Here is a 23,612-nt window from a genome sequence, read left to right as displayed (position 1 = left end):
CTGCAGCGTATGAGGTAGACAACGTTGGCCGAGTCGCACGAGTATGTACCGCGTACCTGATGGGTGGTGTTCTCACGTATAATGGTGGTATCCATGTCGATGATCTGGCACGTCTTGCAGAGATTGCCATGGCAGGGTTGTGTGGTGTCGTGGTCACTGTCCTGAAGGCTGGGTAGTTTGCTGCAAACAATGGTTTGTTTGAGGTTGCGCGGTTGTTTGAAGGCAAGTAGTGGGGGTGTGGGTATGACCTTGGCAAGATGTTCATCTTCATCGATGACACGTTGAAGGCTGTGAAGAAGATGTCGTAGTTTGTTCGTGATTTATGTCTTGCATATCTCATAACGAAACGCCCATGCCTTGAGGTTTCATCCCTTTTAGGGAGAGAGGTATGTAAGGCGCCTTCCTGTTGTTTCCCCTATTTCCCATTTATTTTGTTTTGCCGTTATCATTTTTGATCCATGGATGTTTAATGAACATACCTTTAAGTCAAGGAACTCAAAGGTTACAGTATAGTACACTGTGCTAGCTTTTGGGCAGCAGAACTCAGACTCTGTGGCGCCCGATAAATCGGAGGAACTCTGATCAACTGGTTGGCTGGTGGGATTCTTTAATTGGTCAAAAGGTTATATTCTGCCCGGCAACAGGCAGTGATTGGGTTCTACACAAGTTAGATGGTTTTCAGAGAACCAAGGAAAAGACATTCGGATCCTGGACCCTCTGAGAAGGAGCTGCGAGTCTTTCTCTTTCTCTGGAAAAGTTGCATAGCCGCTGTATTACTGAGAACCTGGATGAATCTACAGTGAAAACCATGACAGACTGAAAGCAGAAACCTCGAACTGTAAGTCTAGAATGAAACAATCATCTGAAACAAAGACTCTTATCCTTTTACTTTCATCATTATTTTACACCCCTCTTTTCCCATGTTTATTTGTCTGTTGTATAAATATATATAGTTATTGTTAATAAAATTAATTGTGTTTAAATTTACAAACCTGGTGACTGTAGTTATTCGACAGCTAAGGGCCAAAGACTTTGGGTGTTTCCAAAAATTATTTGTTAATTTCAATTGTGTTGCGACTCCGGGTCAAGTGGGACTGAAATTGACTGCGCGCTAGCCCAGGGGGTTGTAACAATTCTATCTGGATAAGATGAAGTGGCGCAGTTCCAAAATGGGATTCTTTAATTAATACTCCCAGCTTTAATTCTGTTAACATAGGAACAGGAGTAGGTTATTCAGCCCCTCGAGTCAATTCTGTCATTTATTCATATCAAGGTTGATCTGTACCTCAACTCCATTTATCTATCTTTGATGCTTATCCCTTCATACACTTACCTAATAAAAGATCTTTCGACCTCAGTCTAAAATATTTCAAGTTCCAGATTTCCACTAAAAGTCATGTGAAAAATTGCTTCCCAATTTCACTCTTTTAAACAGCTTTCCTTCAATTAAGAGTCGCCACCAGAGGAAATAGTTCTGTATAAACCCTATCCCTGTATTGTTTTAGCTTCATGATGCTTTAATCTCACAATATCATAATCAAAAGATTATGGACATTAACAATCAGATTATTGCATGCTTTATCAATTCTCAAATTTACCCATTGTACCATCACCCTTTCTAAAATCCTTTCATTCCACTGCAGTACTGTGGATTTTTATCAATATTGTTCCTCAACCTTCTTTCCTAATTTCCCTGTCCTTTCTCATGATACTGTGGCCTGGAATGCTTAGTTCCCAGTCGAGTTCGGGTGATAGCCAGCTGTCTGTAATGGGTACGATACCGTATCTCTTAAGATGGATTTGCACATCTAATTCATGTAGTTCAGTGTCAAATTGTGTTTGATAACTGCTCCAGTGGAGCACCCTAGGATGTTGTTATTATGTTAAAGCCATTAAATAAATGCTGTTGAAATATGGATTTTCACCCTCCGACTCATTTAAATCTTTTTACTTACTGGCTACCTGTTTTCCACAAGAGGGTGGGTACCTTTCCAGGTTAGGTGAAGGCTATTCCATCTGCATTGCTGCATTTAGCCCAAAAGGAGGCTCCAGTATTCAGTATTTCAGTTAGAACCTAAAACTTTTTAAAACCATCCTCTCAGCCACACAGTGACAATACCATTTGTTCTATTCCTGTCTGATCCAGCATGTGGGCGTAGGGAGTAATCTAGAGATTACTACTCTCAAGGTCCTGCTTCTTAATCTAGAATTTAGCTTCTTAAATGAAGTCCCGTTGTGCATAGAATCATATAATTTAGTGCAGAGGGAGGCCCATTTGGCCCATCGAGTCTACACTGGCCCTTGTAAAGAACACCCTACTTAAGCTGCAAACTGCAACAAGTCTATCCACCCTCGATTACAGAATACAATAGAGCTTTATTGTCCACGCAAAAGTGGAAATTTTTCTTTTGCTTCACCTCCAATATAATATATCATCACACGGTCATTAGTTAAAAACAGCAAATTTATCATCCACATTCAACACTCGCCTATTTACACCACCTGTATGTACTATTCCCAGTAAGGTAACAATTACCTATCCAGTACCTTGTTGTCAATCGTTCATGATTATCCTTCTCTACATCTCATTTCTGCCCACATCCCTGGTGTCTAAGTAGCTCATAGAGAAACCAAGTTCTACAGACAATCTGCTCTCTACCTTTACCTGTCACCTTCTGCCCTGGCTGCTGATAGTCACCCAATCTCCCCTACCTGTTTCTCGACTTGTGGAGAGATCAATGTCTCCTCCAAAAAACTCCCTCCCCTCCCAAAGGTCAGCATCATTTTTTTGTCATTTAATTATTCCTGCCTTCCACCGTAGCACAGATCTTCTCTTCTGTTATATCCCCCACCTCTTCCCCTGTAGCTTTCCTTGCTGATAACCTGGTACATCTGCCCTTGCTAATAACCTAGTACATCTTTAACTTCTTCGAGTTTTGACAGCTGAAATGTTAACTGTTTCTCTTGCCACAAATGCTGCCAGACCTAATTGAAATAAGCAGACACTTCTGGAAACAAATTCCAATGTTTTACTTTTATTACCTATTTATCTGTTAAAAAATATAGCTCAAGTATATTTTGCTTATTGAATTATTTCTAACACACTTATCATTTTTACTTAACATGTCCAACTTTACAGGTGTGCTGCCAGTTTGGCTTGTTTGTGCACGTTTTGGGTTTAAAATTATTTCCTCACAAAGCTGGTGGAATTGTGGGCTGATAATTGACACAGTGAAAGCAACACAGCATAAGAACATAAGAACTAGGAACAGGAGTAGGCCATCAGGCCCCTCGAGCCTGCTCCGCCATTTAATGAGATCATGGCTGATCTTTGTGGACTCAGCTCCACTCTCCGGCCCGTACACCATATCCCCGAATCCCTTTATTCTTTAGAAAGGTATCTATCTTTTTCTTAAAAACGTTTAAAGAAGGAGCCTCAACTGCTTCACTGGGCAAGGAATTCCCGAGATTCACAACCCTTTGGGTGAAGAGGTTCCTCCTATACTCCGTCCTAAATATACTTCCCCTTATTTTGAGGCTATGCCCCCTAGTTCTGCTTTCCCCGACCAGTGGAAACAACCTGCCCGCATCTATCCTATCTATTCCCTTCATAATTTTATATGTTTCAATAAGATCCCCCCGCATCCTTCTAAACTCCAATGAGTACAGTCCCAGTCTACTCAACCTCTCGTCATAATCTAATCCCCCCAACTCTGGGATCAACCTAGTGAATCTCCTCTGCACTCCCTCCAGTGCCAATATGTCCTTTCTCAGGTAAGGAGACCAAAACTGAACACAATACTCCAGATGCGGCCTCACCAACACCCTATACAATTGCAGCATAACCTCACTAGTCTTGAACTCCATTCCTCGAGCAATGAAAGACAAAACTCGATTAGCCTTCTTAATCACCTGTTGCACCTGCACACCAACTTTTTGCGACTCGTGCACCAGCACACCCAGGTCCCTCTGCACAGCAGCATGTTTTAACATCTTACCGTTTAAATAATAATCCATTCTGCTGTTATTCCTCCCACTTGGCAACATTGAATTCCATCTGCCAGACCCTAGCCCATTCACCTAACCTATCCAAGTCCTTCTGCAGACTTCCGGTATCCTCTGCACTTTTTGCTTTACCACTTATCTTAGTATCGTCTGCAAACTTTGACACATTGCACTTGGTCCCCAACTCCAAATCATCTATGTAAATTGTGAACAACTGCGGGCCCAACACTGATCCTTGAGGAACCCCACTAGTTACAGGTTGCCAACCAGAGAAACACCCATTTATCCCCACTCTCTGCTAGTTAACCAATCCTCTACCCATGCTACCACTTTACCCTCAATGCCATGCATCTTTAGTTTATGCAGCAACCTTTTGTGTGGCACCTTGTCAAAAGCTTTCTGGAAATCCAGATATACCACATCCATTGGCTTCCCGTTATCTACTGCACTGGTAACGTCCTCAAAAAATTCTACCAAATTAGTCAGACACGACCTACCCTTTGTGAACCCATGCTGCGTCTGCCCAATGGGACAATTTCCCGCCAGGTGCCCCTCTATTTCCTGCTTAATGATAGATTCCAGCATTTTCCCTACAACCGAAGTTAAGCTTACCGGCCTATAATTACCCGCTTTCTGCCGACCTCCTTTTTTAAACAGTGGTGTCACGTTCGCTACTTTCCAATCCTCTGGGACCACCCCAGAGTCTAATGAATTTTGATAAATTATCACTAGTGCGTTTACAATTTCCCTAGCCATCTCTTTTAACACTCTGGGATGCATCCCATCAAGGCCAGGAGACTTGTCTACCTTTAGCCCCATTAGCTTGCCCAATACTGCCTCCTTAGTGATTACAATCATCTCAAGGTCCTCACCTATCATATCTTTATTTCCATCAGTCACTGGCATGTTATTTGTGTCCTCCACTGTGAAGACTGACCCAAAAAACCTGTTCAGCTCCTCAGCCATTTCCCCGTCTCGTATTATTAAATCTCCCTTCTCATCTTCCAAAGGACCAATATTTACCTTAGCCACTCTTTTTTGTTTATATATTTGTAGAAGCTTTTACTATCTGCTTTTATGTTCTGAGCCAGTTTACTTTCATAGTCTACCTTACTCTTCTTTATGGCTTTTTTAGTAGCTTTCTGTTGTCCCCTAAAGACTTCCCAGTCCTCTAGTCTCCCACTAATTTTTGCCACTTTGTATGTTTTTTCCTTCAATTTGATACTCTCCCTCACCTCCTTAGATATCCACGGTTAATTTTTCCCCTTTCTACCGTCTTTCTTTTTTGTCGGTATGAACCTTTTCTGAACACTGTGAAAGATCGCTCGGAAGGTTCTCCGCTGTTCCTCAACTGCTTCACCATGAAGTCTATGCTCCCAGTCTACCTTAGCTAGTTCTTCTCTCATCCCATTGTAATCGCCTTTGTTTAAGCACAAAACACTAGTGTTTGATTTTACCTTGTCATCCTCCAACTGTATTTTAAATTCCACCATATTGTGGTCGCTCCTTCCAAGAGGACCCCGAACTATGGGATCATTAATCAATCCTGCCTCATTACACAGGACCAGATCTAGGACCGCTTGTTCCCTTGTAGGTTCCATTACATACTGTTCCAGGAAATTTCCCAGGCACATTCTATAAACTCCTCCTCAAGGCTGCCTTTACCAACCTGGTTAAACCAATCGATATGCAGATTAAAATCTCCCATGATAACTGCTGCACCATTTCGACATGCATCCGTTATTTCTTTGCTTATTGCCTGCCCTACCATCCTGTTACTATTTGGTGGCCTATAGACTCCTCCTATCAGTGACCTTTTCGCCTTACTATTCCTGATTTCCACCCAAATTGATCCAACCTTGTCCTCCATAGCACCAATGTCATCCCTTACTATTGCCCGGATGCCATCCTTAAACAACAAAGCTACACCACCGCCCTTACCGTCCATTCTATCCTTTCATATAGTCTGATACCCGTGGATATTTAACTCCCAGTCGTGACCATCTTTTAACCATGTTTCAGTAATGGCCACTAAATCATAGTCATTCACAATGATTTGCGCCATCAACTCATTTACCTTATTTCGTATACTACGAGCATTCAGGTAAAGTACACTTATGCTGTTTTTTAAGTCTTTGTTATGAATCCTAACACCTTGATCAGTAACTTTTCACAAATTATTTTTCCTCTTACCCTTTCTCCTAATTTTCCTTGTCTTTGGATCCATATCTCTACATAATAACCTGTCACGTAACCTGCTGCCTTGATCTCCATTAACCATTATACTGTCCATAGCTTTACACTTCCCTTCCCCCCAACTTGCTAGTTTAAAGTCCTTGTGACCAACCTATTTATCCTATTCGCTAGAACACTGGTCCCAGAATGGTTCAGGTGAAGAACGTCCCAACAGTACAGGTCCCTCCTGCCCCAGTACTGATGCCAATGCCCTATGAAATGGAATCCCTCTTTCCCGCACCACTCCTTTAGCCACGTGTTAACTTCCCTAATTTTCTCAACCCTATGCCAATTGGCACGTGGCTCGGGTAGTAATCCAGAGATTATAACCCTGGAGGACCTGTTCTTTAATTTAGTCCCTAGTGTTTGATAATCCCCAAACAGGTCCTCTTTCCTAGCATCTAGGATTTTGCTGACCAACAGGACAAAGAGTGTATCACTTTACCTGGTGAAATATACAGAGATAGCACGGAGAGAGGTTGGTTAAATCAACGTCAAATCAGGTCCAGGAACAGAAATAAAGAAAGGGAGAGGACGATAGCAATGAAAGAAAGGGAATTTGACATTTTTAGCATTTAAAGAAATTCATAACCCGAAGGAATGAGACTCGCTGCATCATTTCATTTTCTCGGCAAGAGAGGTTGATCTGCAATCAATAACAATCACCACATCATTGAGGGTACTGGTGTTGTTAATTACTAGACTTAACTTTCTTCCAGGGCAGGTGCGGCCTGTACAAGAAGGACTAGTTGCATCTAAACTCAAGGGGCACCAATATCCTGGCTGGGAGGTTTGATAGAGTCACTCGGGGGGATTTAAACTAATATGGCAGGGGGATGGGAACAAGAGTGTTAGCTTAGAAGGTGTAATAACTGAAGGGGAAATAGAGAACAAAAATAACAGAACATCACCCTCAGGCAGAGCAAAAAAGGTGATAAGTGTAAGAAGGGAGGTGGTCAATGCAGGACTGAGGGTATTGTACCTTAATGCACGCAGTATATGTGACAAGGTAAATGAGCTTGTTGCGCACATTGAAATTGGCCGTTACGATGTTGTGGGCTTCACAGAGACGTGGCTGCAAGGGGATCAGGGTTGGGATCTAAATATACAAGGATATGTGTCCTATCGAAAGGACAGGCAGATGGGCAAAGGGGGCGGGATTGCATTGTTAGTAAGGAATGAAGTTGAATCGATAGCAAGAAGCGATATAGAGACTTCCGGTTGCGGCTATGCGGAGCTAAGCCGCACGAATCGGCAGCTCCCGTGAAGACAGACTTTCGGGCTCGATAGAAGAGCCCCAACGGGATTTTTTACACAGCCAACCCGTGGGGAAGAGAGGAGAGAGGTCCCCCACTAACCTGTATGGACCGGACCCGCAGCGAAACGGCCAAAAAAACGGCACTGGAGCAGCGGGAGAAGAAGGGTAAAATAAACAAAATGGCGGCGGCCGAAGACAAAGAAGAGATGCAAGAGTTCATTAAGCGCTGCTTTGAGGAGCTGCGCAAGGAGATGGTGGCGCCGATGCTGGCAATAATTGAAGGACTTGGGGCAACCCAGAAAGCCCACGAGGTAAAGATCCAGGAGATCCAGGACAAAGTGAGTGAGAATGAGGACGAGCTCTTGGGCCTGGCGGCGAAAGTGGAGCGGCACGAGGCGCTACACAAGACGTGGGCGGGAAGACTCGAAGACCTGGAGAACAGGTCGAGGAGAAACAATTTGAGGATCCTGGGTCTCCCAGAAGGAGTGGAGGGGGCCGACGCCGCGGCATATGCGGGCACGATGATCGGGGCGCTGATGGGCGCGGAGGCCCCCTCGGGGTTGCTGGAGCTGGAAGGAGCGCACCGGGTGCTGGCGAGGAAGCCCAAAGCAAACGAGCCGCCAAGGGCGATGGTGGTGAGATTCGAACGGTTCACAGATAGAGAGAGGGTCCTGAAATGGGCCAAGAATGAGCGGAGCAGCAAGTGGGACAATGCTGAGATTAGAATATACCAGGACTGGAGCACGGAGGTCGCTAAGCGGAGAGCGGGTTTCAACCGGGCCAAAGCGGTGCTGCAGCGGAAAGGAGTGAAATTTGGAATGTTGCAGCCAGCGCGACTGTGGGTCACATATAACGGCCAACACCACTACTTCGAAATGCCCGAAGAGGCGTGGACCTTTATACTAACTGAAAAGTTGGACTCTAATGGAGGGTTTGTGAGGGTGGGGGATATTTGAGGGTTGAAGTATGATGGCGGTTGTATATAGGGGGGCAAGCACGCGCAGGGAATGTTATATGGGCTGGGGACGAGAGACAAGGCCGCAACAGAAGCTGCGTCGGGGGGGCGGGGCAGGCTCTGGAAAGGGCGGGGGTTTTCTCCCGCGCTCGGGAAGGTGGGAGGGGGAACGTAGGAACGTCTACTGATGGGGAGATTCCCACACGGGGGGGGGGGGGGGGGGGGGGGGGGGTCAAAGGGATGGCGGGGGAAGCCGGGGTCAGCAGGCGTCAGGTGACTTACGGGAGTGATATGGGGGGAGCAAAAAAGCTAGACAGGGGTCAGAGGGAAGGGGGGGAAAAACAGGGTTGCTGCTGCACTGGCCGAAAGGGAAGGGGACACAGAAGAGGTGGCCGGGACAGAGGTGAGGGAGACGCGGACACGGGACTGGCCCAGAAAAGGAGATGGCTAGTCGGCAGGAGGGGGGGAAGAGCCCCTCCAATCCGGCTGATAACGTGGAACGTGAGGGGCCTGAACGGACCGGTGAAGAGGGCTCGAGTGTTCGCGCACTTGAAGGGACTGAAGGTAGACGTAGCTATGCTCCAAGAGACACGCCTGAAGGTGGCGGACCAGGTCCGGTTAAGAAGGGGATGGGTAGGACAGGTATTTCCCTCGGGACTGGACGCGAAAAACAGAGGGGTGGCAATTCTGGTGGGAAAACATGTGTCATTTGAGGCCAAGACTATCGTAGCGGACAATGGAGGGAGATACGTGATGGTGAGTGGTAGGTTGCAAGGGGCGTGGGTGGTGTTGGTAAATGTATACGCCCCGAACTGGGATGATTATCATAGAATTTACGTGCAGAAGGAGGCCATTCGGCCCATCGAGTCTGCACCGGCTCTTGGAAAGAGCACCCTACCCAAGGTCAACACCTCCACCCTATCCCCATAACCCAGTAACCCCACCCAACACTAAGGGCAACTTTGGACACTAAGGGCAATTTATCATGGCCAATCCACCTAACCTGCACATCTTTGGACTGTGGGAAGAAACCGGAGCACCCGGAGGAAACCCACGCACACACGGGGAGGATGTGCAGACTCCACACAGACAGTGACCCAAGCCGGAATCGAACATGGGACCGTGGAGCTGTGAAGCAATTGTGCTATCCACAATGCTACCGTGCTGCCCCCACGGATGCTGGATTTATGAAGCGCATGTTGGGGCGCAACCCGGACCTGGAGGTAGGAGGACTGATAATGGGAGGGGACTTCAACACAGTGCTGGACCCAGCACTAGACCGCTCCAGATCAAGGACGGGAAAGAGGCCGGCGGCAGCCAGGGTGCTCAGGGGGTTTATGGACCAGATGGGGGGAGTGGACCCATGGAGGTTTGCCAGACCGCAGGCCAGGGAATTTGCTTTCTTCTCCCACGTGCACAAGGCATACTCCCGGATAGACTTCTTTGTGCTGGGCAGGGCCCTCATCCCGAGGGTGGAGGGGATGGAGTATTCGGCCATAGCTGTTTCGGACCACGCCCCGCACTGGGTGGAAGTGGGGCTGGGAGAGGAGAGGGACCAACGCCCGCTGTGGCGGTAGGATGTGGGACTGTTGGCAGATGAGGTGGTGTGTGGTAAGGTAAGGGGGTGTATTGAAAGGTACTTGGAGGCCAACGACAACGGGGAGGTGCAAGTGGGGGTGGTATGGGAGGCGTTGAAGGCGGTGATCAGGGGAGAGCTAATCTCCATTAGGGCTCATAGGGAGGAGACAGAGGGCATGGAAAGGGAGAGGTTAGTGGGGGAGATTTTGCGAGTGGACAGGAGATACGCAGAGGCCCCGGAGGAAAGATTAACTGGGGAAAGGCGACGGCTCCAGACAGAGTTTGACCTGTTGACCACGGGTAAGGCGGAGGCACAGTGGAGAAAGGCGCAGGGGGCGACCTACGAGTACGGGGAAAAGGCCAGTCGGATGCTGGCACACCAGCTCCGTAAGAGGGCGGCGGCGAGGGAAATAGGGGGAGTCAAAGATGGTGGGGGAGCTATGGTCCAGAGTGCAACGGAAATAAATAAGCTATTTAAGGCCTTCTACGAAGAGCTGTACAGATCCCAGCCCCCAAGGGGAGAAGAGGGGATGGGAAGATTCCCGGACCAACTGCGGTTCCCGAGGGTGGAGGAGCAAGAGGTGGCTGGTTTGGGGGCACCAATCGGGTTGGAGGAGCTGAGTAAGGGTTTGGGGAGCATGCAGGCGGGGAAGGCCCCGGGGCCAGACGGGTTCCCGGTGGAGTTCTATAGAAAGTATGCGGACCTGTTGGCCCCGTTACTAGTGAGGACCTTTAATGAGGCAAGAGAGGAGGGTTCCCTGCCCCCGACAATGTCGGAGGCGACAATTTCCCTGATCCTGAAGCGAGACAGGGACCCACTGCAATGTGGATCGTACAGGCCGATTTCGCTCCTAAATGTGGACGCTAAGCTATTGGCAAAAGTGCTGGCCACGAGGATTGAGGACTGTGTCCCGGGGGTGATACACGAGGACCAGACGGGATTTGTAAAGGGCAGGCAATTAAATACGAATGTGCGGCAGCTCTTAAACGTGATAATGATGCCATCGGAAGAGGGAGAGGCGGAGATAGTGGCAGCCATGGACGCGGAAAACGCCTTTGACCGAGTTGAGTGGGAGCACCTCTGGGAGGTGTTGCATAGGTTTGGGTTCGGGGGAGGGTTTATTAGCTGGGTTAAGCTCCTTTACAGTGCCCAGGTGGCGAGTGTGGTGACGAACCGGCGGAGGTCGGAGTACTTTCGGCTGTACCGAGGAACGAGGCAGGGGTGCCCTTTGTCCCCCCTGTTGTTTGCATTGGCGATCGAACCCTTGGCCATTTCACTGAGGGAGGCTAATAAATGGAGGGGGGTGGTCCGCGGGGGGGGACGGGGGAGCATCGGGTGTCGCTATACGCGGACGACCTGCTGCTGTATGTGGCGGACCCAATGGAGGGGATGGTGGAGATCATGCAGACTTTGAGGGAGTTTGGGGAGTTCTCGGGCTCTTAGCTCAATGTAGGGAAGAGCGAGCTTTTTGTACTACAGGCAGGGGACCAAGAAAGAGGGAGAGGGGACCTACCGCTGAGGAGGGCGGAGGGGAGTTTTCGGCATGGAAGAGGATGGAGATGGCGTCCTGCAAAGGAACGAGCTTGGGGGCGCTGATGACGGCGCCGTTGCCGCTCCCGCCATCAAAGTACACCACGAGGCCCGGTGGTGGCGGCAACGTTAAGGATCTGGGGCCAGTGGAGACGGCATAGGGGTGCAGTGGGAGCCTCGCTGTGGTCCCCGATAAGGGGTAACCACCAGTTTGTCCCGGGGAAGATGGACGGGGGGTTCCAGGGCTGGCACCGGGCGGGGATTAGAAGAATGGGGGACCTGTTCATCGACGGGACATTTGCGAGCCTAGGGGCACTGGAGGAGAAGTTCGAGTTACCCCCGGGAAATGCATTCAGATATATGCAGGTGAGGGCTTTTGTGAGGCAACAGGTCAGGAAATTCCCGCTGCTCCCGACACAGGAAATTCAAGACAGGGTGATCTCGGGTGTATGGGTCGGGGAGGGCAAGGTTTTGGCAATACACCAAGAGGTGAAAGAAGAGGGGGAAGCGCTAGCAGAAGAGTTGAAGGGTAAATGGGAGGAGGAGTTGGGGGAGGAGATCGAGGAAGGTTTGTGGGCTGATGCCCTGGGTAGGGTCAATTCCTCGTCCTCATGTGCCAGGCTCAGCCTGATACAATTTAAGGTGGTTCACAGAGCGCACTTGACGGGTGCGAGGTTGAGTAGGTTCTTTGAGGTGGAGGACAGATGTGGAAGGTGTTCAGGGAGTCCGGCGAGCCATGTCCATATGTTTTGGTCATGCCCGGCACTGATGGGGTTCTGGAGAGGAGTGGCGGGACCAATATCTCAGGTGGTGAAAGTCCGGGTCAAGCCAAGCTGGGGGCTAGCAATATTTGGAGTAGTGGACGAGCCAGGAGTGCAGGAGGCGAAAGAGGCCGGCATTCTGGCCTTTGCGTCCCTAGTAGCCCGGCGAAGGATCTTGCTAATGTGGAAGGAGGCGAAGCCCCCTAGCGTGGAGGCCTGGACAAACGACATGGCTGGGTTCATAAAGTTGGAAAGGATTAAGTTTGCCTTAAGGGGGTCTGCGCAGGGGTTCTACAGGCGGTGGCAACCGTTCCTAGACTACCTCGCGGAGCGTTAGAGGAAGGTCGGTCAGCAGCAGCAGCAACCCTGGGGGGGGGGGACGAGAGATTGTCTGAGGGGACGGATGAGCGGGGGATAACATGGAGGGTGGGGGAAACTGGTACGAACGGGCGAGAGCCAGTGTATGAAGCTCTGTAAATATATCATCTTACCATGTATATATCTTGCTCAGGGCGATTTTGCGTTATTTTGTAACGGGGGAGGGGGGGGTTTATTGTTTGTAAGGGGGAAAAATTGTTGTGTTTTGTTGAAAAAAACTTAAATATATTTTTTTTAAAAAGAAGCGATATAGAATCAGAAGGCATAGAATCTCTGTGGGTAGAGTTGAGGAATCGCAAATGTAAAAAGACCCTGATGGGAGTTATGTACAGGCCCCCTAGCAGTAGTCAGGATGTGGGGCAGAAAATAAATCAGGAGATAGAAAAAGCATGGTTGACGAGGGAAGTCAAGGACAGCATTAAAGCAAAAGAAAAAGTAGACAAAGTGACAAGGATTAGTGGGATGCCAGAGGATTGGGAAGCCTTTAAAAGCGTGCAGAGGACAACGAAAAAAGCAATAAGAGGAGAGAAGATGAAATATGAGTGCAAGCTAGCTAGTAATATAAAAGAAGATAGGAAGAGTTTCTTTCTATATATCAAAGGTAAGAGAGAGGCAAAAATAGACATTGGACCACTGGAAAATGTGGTTGGAGAAGTAATAACAGGAAACAAAGAAATGGCAGACGAACTGAATGGTTACTTTGCACCAGTCTTCGCGGTGGATGACACCAGTGGGATGCCAGAGCTCCAGGAGAATCAGGGGGTAGAGGTGAGTGCAGCGACCATCACTAAGGAGAAGGTTCTGGGGAAACTGAAAGGTCTGAAGGTGGATAGGTCACCTGTACAGGATGGATTACACTCCAGGGTTCCAAAAGAGATAGCTGAGGAAATTGTGGAGGCATTGGTGATGATCTTTCAGGAATCACTGGAGGCAGGAAGGGTCCCAGAAGACTGGAAAGTGGCTAATGTAACACCGCTGTTTAAAAAGGGATGGAGGCAGAAGGCGGTAAATTTTAGGCCGGTTAGCCTGACTTCGGTCATTGGTAAGATTTTAGAGTCTGTTATTAAAGATGAAATTGCGGAGTACTTGGAAGTGCATGGTAAAATAGGACTGAGTCAGCACGGCTTTGTCAAAGGGAGGTCATGTCTGACAAATCTGTTAAGAGTTCTTTGAGGAGGTAACAAAGAAGTATACAAAGGAGAACCAGTGGACGTGATTTATTTAGATTTCCAAAAGGCCTTTGACAAGGTGCTGCATAGGAGACTGTTAAATAAGTTAAAAGCCCATGGTGTTAAGAGTAGAATCCTGGCATGGATAGAGGTTTGGCTGACTGGCAGAAGGCAGAGAATGGGGATAAAAGGGTCTTTTTCAGGATGGTAGCCGGTGACTAGTGGTGTGCCTCAGGGGTCTGTGCTGGGACCACAACGTTTCACAATATACATTAATGATCTGGAAGAAGGGACTGAAGGCACTGTTGTTAAGTTTGCAGATGATACAAAGATCTGCAGAGGGACAGGTAGTATTGAGGAAGCAAGGGGGCTGCAGAAGGGTTTGGACAAGCTAGGAGAGTGGGCATTGAAGTGGCAAATGAAATACAATGTGGAAAAGTATGAGGTTATGCACTTTGGAAGGAGGAATTTAGGTATGGACTATTTTCTAAATGGGGAAATGCTTAGGATATCAGAAGCACAAAGGGACTTGGAGTCCTTGTTCACGATTCTCTTAAGGTTAACGTGCAGGTTCAGTCGGTAGTTAGGAAGGCAAATGCAATGTTAGCATTCATGTCAAGAGGGCTAGAATACAAGACCAGGGATGTACTTCTGGGGCTGTATAAGGCTCTGGTCAGACCCCATTTGGAGTATTGTGAGCAGTTTTGGGCCCGTATCTAAGGAAGGATGTGCTGGCCTAGGAAAGGGTCCAGGGGAGGTTCACAAGAATGATCCCTGGAATGAAGAACTTGTCGTATGAGAAACCGTTGAGGACTCTGGGTCTGTACTCGTTGGAGTTTAGAAGGATGAGGGGGGATCTTATTGAAACTTGCAGGATACTGCGAGGCCTGGATAGAGTGGACGTGGAGAGGAAGTTTCCACTTGTAGGAAAAACTAGAACCAGAGGACACCATCTCAGACTAAAGGGACGTTCCTTTGTGACAGAGATGAGGAGGAATTTCTTCAGCCAGAAGTGGTGAATTCATGGAACTCTTTGGTGCAGAAGGCTGTGGAGGCCAAACCACTGAGTGTCTTTAAGACAGAGATAGATAGGTTCTTGATTAATAAGGGTATCAGGGGTTATGGGGAGAAGGCAGGAGAATGGGGATGAAAAATATCAGCCATGATTGAATGGCGGAACAGGCCCGATGGGCCAAGTGGCCTAATTCTGCTCCTTTGTCTTATGGTCTTAATGGCAATTTTAGTGAACAATTAATGCAGAAATAAAAATCACAGTTAGGTTAAGTACAAAATGCCATTTTCATGAAGCAAAGAGGGGTGCGGTGAAAATCAGCCATCAATATGTAGCAATTTGCAATTCACAAGGTATCTCTTCCGTGCCAGATGTTGATGGCTAATTTGTGCATTCATAACAAAATGCGTCATTCCGACTGTTATTCTGACTCAAACACATGGCCTGGTATTTTGAAAGTTTCTTTACATGCACCAGAAAAACTGAGATGAGCATTTTTTCTTAAACAAATGTAGTTCTTTCTTGCTAATATTGCGTCTCACCTGTTGGCTATTTATCATTTTGGTAAGTACAAGGGGATGGATGGGAAACACAATCCAATAATGGGGTTTGTTCGAAGAAAAAGTGACATCTGATTTTCCTGCTAATAATTCTAAACGGTGGTGACAGATTATGTTCCATTCTGCAAGACCAAGTAGTTTCCAAGTTCCTACCACACCCTAAACAGAGTCCAATAGGACTCTCTGTCCAATATATACTTAGAATCTCTACAGTGCAGAAGGAGGCTATTCAGCCCATCAAATCTGCACCGTCCTCCAAAAGAGCACCCTCACAAAATTATCACTAAGGGTCACCTTAGTGACCTGATTCCCAGCCAGTTAAAGACAACAAGAAGGGGACAAAGTACTCAATGTCTTTCATGTCATTTCAGATTTCCAGTAGAATTAAACTATTACTTTACATTACACTATTACTCTAGAACATATTAAGGACAAGCCCTAGAGGTGGACAAAGATTGTTCTTGGTAGTTTACCATTTCAGTATTTGAGTTCATTTCCATTCATTAAATTTATCTTGTGTCCAGGGGATCAGAGATCTTGAAGGGGCAGAAAGAGCTGTGCAAACTGGGAGTGGGGAGGGGATGGGATGCAGAGCTGTGAAAGCAGGGGCTGTTTGAACTGCAGGATTTTAAAATAAAAAGCACCTACCTTTGCAGTGGCTTTTTTGGAACAGAGATTAGGCCTCAGAGATCAGTCTGTTAGGCCACGCCCATGAAAAATGCAAGGTTTTAAAGGGGCCTCACAGCTGTTAACCCTCGGTCAGAGCGCCACAACAACCATTGCTGCCTCAGAGCTCGCAACCCCAAAATTTAGTCAGTTTGGGAGGCCTGCTCTAAACATTGAGTCGATATCTAGCAAGGCAGTCACATTTCATAGGAGCAGAGTGGCAACTCTCAGATTTCACCTCACCTATTCGGCAGGTAGTGAGCTGTAAGTCAGGTTAATGGCCTGCTCACAAACAAGCACATGCTCTGATGGATAAAAAGCAACAAATTCGATAGATACTACTCACATTTTTTGTTGAGCCATTCATTATGGGAACCGGCTGAATAGTTTTTGTGGGACAGCTTTTAAACCTTCCCGCATTTGTTGCGGCAAAATCTTGTATTTTCCCAAAGTTCATCTTTGAATCCCCTATAGATTTTGAACAGCTAACATTCTCCAGGGAAGGCTGAGAAGATAATCAAAAATCAAATGTTACTTTTACAAAAGTTACATATAGCATCAAAATTCCCCTTTATTTAAAATTTACCTAATGCAACATATGTTGGGCTCTAAAGGTTAATGGTAGAAGTCACCAAGGAATTAATGGCCATTAAGCTTTCTCTTCAGAGTGCGGACAGGGCAAGAAAAATGATTATTATGGGCATATTATTTACGAGATTCATGGTATTAATGTAAATGAAACATTTAAACATCGACCAAAAAAAATTCAGCATTTCAATGTAAGATTTTTCATCTAAGATTTGCACATAATCAACTTCTAATCTCAGCTGTGCAGCTGGTTGGAAATACTTGTACAAATCCTAAAGCTGACAGCCAGGAAAATTCAAGCACGTAGAAGCCCAGCCAATCTCAAGCGCGGGTCCAGCCTGTAGACGGGACTGGGAATTTGGCAACAGAAAGTCAGGGCTGAGAGCTCGTGGGGGTTGTTCCTAGACGTTAGTGGGTAAAGGTTTGAAGGTGATGGGTTGGGTGGGATGCCACTCTAGGGAAGATGCCAGGCAGAACTTCAGGCGTGGAGGGGAGGCGGGATGCGGAGGCAGGTCTGTCTGGGTCTCAACACGGTTTCCTTCCACGATCTCAAGATGTGCAGGTTCCACGGTGATCCAGGGAAGGTGGGGCTGCGGAGATAGAAGGGTTCCTGTTCTCATAAATGTCATTTTTCAACACACATCTTGACCTATTTTAGCCATGCTCCACTATGAGGTTGCACAACAGTTACTCCCCCTATGTGTCAGGGCACGGATAACATCATCAAACTAGAGCTTTGCATTTGAAGTAGGCAACACCTACCTATAGAGGGAACCTTGGATGCCTAGAAAGTCGGCGATGATGAACTGGGGTTGGAAAGAAAAAGTGGCTGCAGGTTAGTTAGTCAACTTGGTCTAATTCTGGCCCCTCCCACTCACCACATTAGCTGGGAAATGGGTTTAAAGCAAAGCCAACGCATGGAAACCACTGAGGGATGTAGGGAAAGTACAGGTAATGTCACCTTGGGCCGTCAGCTGTTTCAGAGAACACTTTGGTAGGTGATCAGTTGGCTTTTCAATCTCATGACATCCTCAAAAAGGAATGGTCTGTCACAAAAGTATAAACACGTAATTGGTACACTAATAATACTTTCTTCCTTACTTTAGATTTTGGAGTACTTTGCCACTGTTCAAGGTGATTTTCTAAAAGAGAGTTTAAAATGGAAGCCATTAATACCTGCAGGAATCAATGCTCAGTAAAATCCACTCAATGCTACGGAAACAAGTATACATGACTCCTCGGGTTAAGGACCCATCATAAAAAGCTTGCACAATACCTGAGGCAGAACCTGATGCATTTACTGGATTTTTGGAGTTATTAAAAGACGAGTCTCCCGAAGGTTGGTTCCCTTCCATTTCAACCCCTGGTATCTACATTTCAAGTGAAACAAAATATCTGTAAAATCACATGCATTTTTCTTTAAATATAACAAGGTTATGCTGATTGACAATAAAGACAATTAAACAACGGACTACAAGAGGGGGCTCCACAAATATCCCCACCCCCAATGATGGAGGAGCCCAGCACACTAGTGCATAAGATAAGGCTGAAGTATTTGCAAACATCTTTGGCCAGAAGTACCAAGTGTATGATCCATCCTCCTCTGGAGGGCCCCAGTATTATAGATGCCAGTCAGTCTTCAGCCAATTCAATTCACTCCATGCGATATCCAGACAGGGCTGAACGCAATGGATGTTGCAAAGACTATGGGCCCTGACAACATTCCAGCAGTAGGACTGAGCAACTGTGTTTCAGAACTTGCTGCATACCCAGCCAAGCTGACCCAGTACAGCTACAACACTGGCATCTACCCGGCAATGTGAAAAAATGCTCAGGTATGTCCTATCCACAAAAAGCAGGACAAATCTAACCTGGTCAATTACCACCCCATCAGCCTAGAATTGATCATCATTCAAGCGATGGAAGGTATTATCAACAGTGCTATCAAGCGGCATTTACACTAAATAACCTGTTAACCGCTGCTCAGTTTCGGTTCCGCAAGGGAAACGCACCTGGAGACATCATTACAGCATGGATTCAGAGACAAAACAGCAGAACTCTATAGGTGAAATGAGAGTGACAGCCCTGGACATCAAAGGCAGCACTGGATCGAGTGTGACATCAAGGAGCCACAGCAAACTGGACTCAATGAGAATCAAGGGGGAAATTCTCTGCCGATTGGAGTCATGCCTAGCATAAAGGAAGGAAAATGGTTGTGGTTGTTGGAGATCACTCATCTCAGCCCTGGAATATCACTGCAGGAGTTATCAGAGAAGTGTCCGAGGCCCAACCATCTTCATCTGTTTCATCAATGACCTTCCTTCCATCATAAGGTCAGAAGTGGGGATGTTCACTGATGATTGCGCAATGTTTTGCACTATTCATGACTTGCCAGAAACTGAAGCAATCCATGCCCAAATGCAGCAAGACCTGGACAATATTCAGACTTGGCCTGATAAGTGACAAATAACATTCACACTGCACAAGTACCAGGCAATGAGCGTCTCTAACAAGAGAGAATCTAACCGTCTCTCCTTGACATTCAATGCCATTGCAGAATCCTTCACTACCAACATCCTAGGGGTTAGCATTGCACAGAAACTGAACTGGACCAGCCATATAAATACAGTGGCTACAAGAGCAGATCAAAGGCTGGGAATTCTGCAATAAGCAACTCACATCCTGACTCCCCAAAGCCTGTCCACAATCTACAAGACAGTGTGATGGGACACTCTCCATTTGCCTGAATGAGTGCAGCTCCAACACACACAAGAAGCTCGACACCATCTAGGAAAAAACAACCGCTTAATTAGAATCCTATCCACTACCTTCAACATTCGCTCCCTCCAAGCGCAGGAATATAGGAACAGGAGTAGGCCATTCCACCCATTGAGCCTGCTGTACCATTCAATTAAATTATGGCTGATCATCTATCTCAATACCATTTCCCCGTGCTATCTACATATCTTTGATGTCATTAGTTTCCAGAAATCTATGGATTTTTGTCTTGAACATGCTCAATGATTGAGCCTCCACAACCCTCTGGGGTGGAGAATTCCAGACATTCAGCACCCTCTTGAGTGAAGAAATTCCTCCTCATCTCCATCGTGAATTAAAAAATGATATATTTTTATTCAATCAAGATTTTCATTCTAACAAAAAAAAAACAAATCCCAAACCCGTACTATACCAAACATACACCCACACAGTCCCCCCTGTCCCCCCCATAAAGAAAATAATAATAATCTTACAATAATCTTTATTATTGTCACAAGTAGGCTTACATTAACACTGCAATGAAGTTACTGTGAAGATCCCCTAGTCGCTACACTCCGGCAACTGTTCAGGTACACAGAGGGAGGAAACTGGAGCACCCGGAGGAAACCCACGCAGACATGGGGAGAAAATGCAAACTCTGAAAAGACAGTGAACCAAGTGGGAATCGAACCTGGGACCCAGGCGCTGTGAAGCAACAGTGCTAACCACTGTGCTGCTGTGCCGCCTGACCTTAATCAAAAATAAAAAGATAACCCCTCACCCCAAGAGCTGACAGTGACCAGCTCCCAGAAAAAGATGAAGAATTGCCACCTCAACTAAAACCGACAACCTCATGGAATACTTGATCTTCTCATGGTGCAAAAATTCCATCAGGTCCCCCAACCAAGCCGAGGCCTTAGGTGGCACTGGGTCCTCCATCCAAGCAGAACTCATGTCCGGCTATTAGAGAGGCGAGGGGTAGGACATCTGCCCTCACCCCCGTCTGCAGCACTGGTGAATGCGATACTCCAAAAATGGCCGCCAATGGGCACTTGCCCAAAATCCCTGACATTATATCAAAAAGACCCAAAAACTACCAAGCTTGGGGCAAGACCAAAACATGTGCGTGTGATCTGCCAGCCCCCTAAAGCACCCCTCACACCTATCCTCCAGCCCAAGAAGAACCCATTCATACGCACCCTAGTCAGGTGTGCCCCGTGCATCACCTTGAACAAGATCAGGCCTTGCACATGGGGAGGTGAAGTTGACCCTATGAAGAGCCTCACTCCACACTCCCCCCATCAAAGACCAAACCCAGCTCACCCTCCCACTTCCTCCAAGGCTGCCTGTTCCATCCCAACATCTGCCCATAGACCTCCGAAATCCTACCCTCACCTAACCCGGCCAAAGACAGGACCCTGTCCCTAAGCGAAGGTGACAGTACCAGGAGAAATGAAGGAACCTCCTTGCGTAAAAGATTGCGCACCTGAAAGTACCGGAACACATTCCCTCTCGGGAGCTGGAACTTCTCTAGCAACTCGTCTAGGCTGTTATCTCCATCTTGAAAGGTCAACCCCTTCCCCTGAGACAATGTAGTTTTAGACTCTCCACCCAGGGGAAATATCTCATCTACACCCATCCTGTCACACTCTGTAGGAATTTTGTAAGTTTCAACGAGGGCACCCTTCATTTTTCGAAACTCAGGGAACACAGACTCAATGCCCTTGATTTCTCCTCTGAAAAAAAACCCTACTATCCCCAGGGATTAATCTTTTTTTAAAAATGTATTTAGAGTACCCAATTTGTTTTCCAATTAAGGGGCAATTTAGCGTGGTCAATTCACCTACCCTGCACATTGGTTTGGGTTGTGGAGTGAGACCCACACAGACAGGGGGAGGATGTGCAAACTTCACGCTGACAGCGACCCGGGACCGGGATTGAACCCGGCTCCTTGCACCGAGGCATCAGTGCTAACCACTGCACCACACCGCTGCTCCTTCCCAGAGATTAATTTCCCCCATTGCACAACCTCTATTGCATGTGTATCCCTCCTTAGATAAGAGGGCCAAAACTGTACACAGTACTCCAGGTGCGGTCCCAAGATTCCATACAACTGCAGCAAGACATCCTTACTCGTCAACTCAAAGCCTCTTGCAATGAAGGCCAACATACAATTTGCCTTTCTAATTGCTTGCTACACCTACATGCTAACTTTTAGCGACTCGTAAACGAGAACATGCAAGTAAGTCCCTTTGGACACCCACCGTTCCCAACTTCACAATTTGGGAAATATTCTGCCTTTCTTTTTTTTCTATTAACTTCACACTTGGCAGCACGGTAGCATTGTTGGGGCAGCACGGTAGCATTGTGGATAGCACAATTGCTTCACAGCTCCAGGGTCCCAGGTTCGATTCCGGCTTGGGTCACTGTCTGTGCGGAGTCTGCACATCCTCCCAGTGTGTGCGTGGGTTTCCTCCGGTGCTCCGGTTTCCTCCCACAGTCCAAAGATGTGCAGGTTTAGGTGGATTGGCCATGATAAATTGCCCTTAGTGTCCCAAATTGCCCTTAGTGTTGGGTGGGGTTACTGGGTTATGGGGATAGGGTGGAGGTGTTGACCTTGGATAGGGTGCTCTTTCCAATCTTTAAAATAACTACGCTGAAGTTAAAAGTTGTTTTATTTCTCCTAACTCTTTCAGAATAACTACTCATCTAGCACTGCAGAACCATCTGAAGTTCGCAATTTAAATGTCTTTGTCAGATGGTTCCCAGCGCAATGCAATTGTCCAGGAGATATTTGCTCTTCTGGACAATTGTTACTTAAACCCTTACCTGCGAACCTCCGAGAGGGATTCTCCAGTGCATCATTGGAGTAACCTCAAAATCTGAAGCTGGGGGTGGGTACAGGAAGTTACATTTGACAAAGCAGTTAACAGAGCAAATGGGTCTTGATGATGACGAGTTTCAGTGTGCAGAAGTATATTGTCCGTAAACAAAAAAGGTAATTAATGCACACTTACTTACCATCGTACACAAGTTGGAATTTAGAAGTAAATTCCCAAAAGTTAAAAACTGGGCAGTCTTATCCAATAAATTTCCTGTAAGCATGCAATATAGTTTGAACAGCAGTGAGGAGCTTATTTAGGCTGGATAATATAGGGACATTTTACAAATAATGATAAAGTGATGTGTTATGACTTCAGTTATGATGCCACAGTAGTACATGCCAGCCAATCAGCTCACAGCTCTCATGTTGGGTTCAGGCTGCCATTAAACAGCAACAAATTGTCACTAACTTTTCTGACAGAATTAACTACCAATACCAACCATCGATACCACCATCGCAACAAGATAAATTAAATAACCACTGGTAAAACTGAAGCAGTACTACTCATCATAATAGTTACATAGCATTCTCTCAAACATTAAATATCAAACTCAGGGATCAGTGTATCTGCCCGACATTAGTTCTCAATGTGTCCCTACCAGACTGCAGCCCCCAAATTAGATCCCTTGTTGGTAAATATCGTCCTGTGTAATAAAGAATTTATAAATAATTGAATTTATTCTAATCCTGGTTGGGCGGCACAGTAGCTCAGTGGTTAGCACTGTAACTTCACAGTGTCAGGGTCCCAGGTTCGATTCCCGGTTTGGATCACTGTCTGTGCAGAGTCTGCACATTCTCACTGTGTCTGCGTGGGTTTCTTCCAGGTGCTCCGGTTTCCTCCCACAAGTCCCAAAAGACGTGCGATGAGGTAATTTGGACATTCTGAATACTCCCTCTGTGTACCCGAACAGGAGGCGGAATGTGGCGACTTGGGGCTTTTCACAGTAACTTCATTGCAGTGTTAATGTAAATCTACTGGTGATAATAAAGATTATAATTTCCAGCAAAATGTGGAATTTAAAGCTTTGGCTGAGCAAACAGAAGATACAGGAGCAAAATAATGGCCACTGACTTCATATCATGCAACAGGATATTCATTTGAACAGCACAAAAAGTCAGAGGTCAGAGGATTAATTTAACGAACAGAACATTGAAATATTTAGTCAGAATTGAAAAGTATAATTCATATTGGAAAGTAAATACTGATTTCTAATGGCAGGAGTTACAAAAGGCCAAGAGACGAAGAGTCCACCAGCTGATCCCAGTACATAACTA

The 23,612-nt window shown here is 46.6% G+C and overlaps 1 protein-coding gene across 8 annotated transcripts in view; it reads right to left on the bottom strand.

Annotated features, from left to right (window-relative positions):
- The window catches only part of ccdc62 (coiled-coil domain containing 62), a 102,195-nt gene that overhangs the window by 74,702 nt on the left and 3,881 nt on the right, over nt 1–23,612 (bottom strand). For 3 of the 8 annotated variants that reach the window (XM_072495618.1, XM_072495626.1, XM_072495609.1), the window contains exons 1-4: nt 22,475–22,554; nt 17,973–18,066; nt 17,798–17,838; nt 16,455–16,613 (exon numbers count right to left, since the gene is read on the bottom strand). In XM_072495618.1, coding sequence (XP_072351719.1) covers nt 16,455–16,613; nt 17,798–17,838; nt 17,973–18,066; nt 22,475–22,477 — 297 coding nt within the window. In that variant the 5' untranslated portion in view covers nt 22,478–22,554. Of the gene's footprint in view, nt 1–16,454; nt 16,614–17,458; nt 17,503–17,797; nt 17,839–17,972; nt 18,067–22,474; nt 22,555–23,612 lie in introns of those variants that run through there. The other 5 variants (XM_072495646.1, XM_072495636.1, XM_072495666.1 and 2 more) reach the window with 3 other exon arrangements.

The sequence above is a fragment of the Scyliorhinus torazame genome, chromosome 1 (assembly GCF_047496885.1).
Source record: "Scyliorhinus torazame isolate Kashiwa2021f chromosome 1, sScyTor2.1, whole genome shotgun sequence".
Lineage (NCBI taxonomy): Eukaryota > Metazoa > Chordata > Chondrichthyes > Carcharhiniformes > Scyliorhinidae > Scyliorhinus > Scyliorhinus torazame.
Note: the sequence above shows the minus strand (reverse complement) of the source record. Positions and strands in the feature narration are given on the sequence as shown.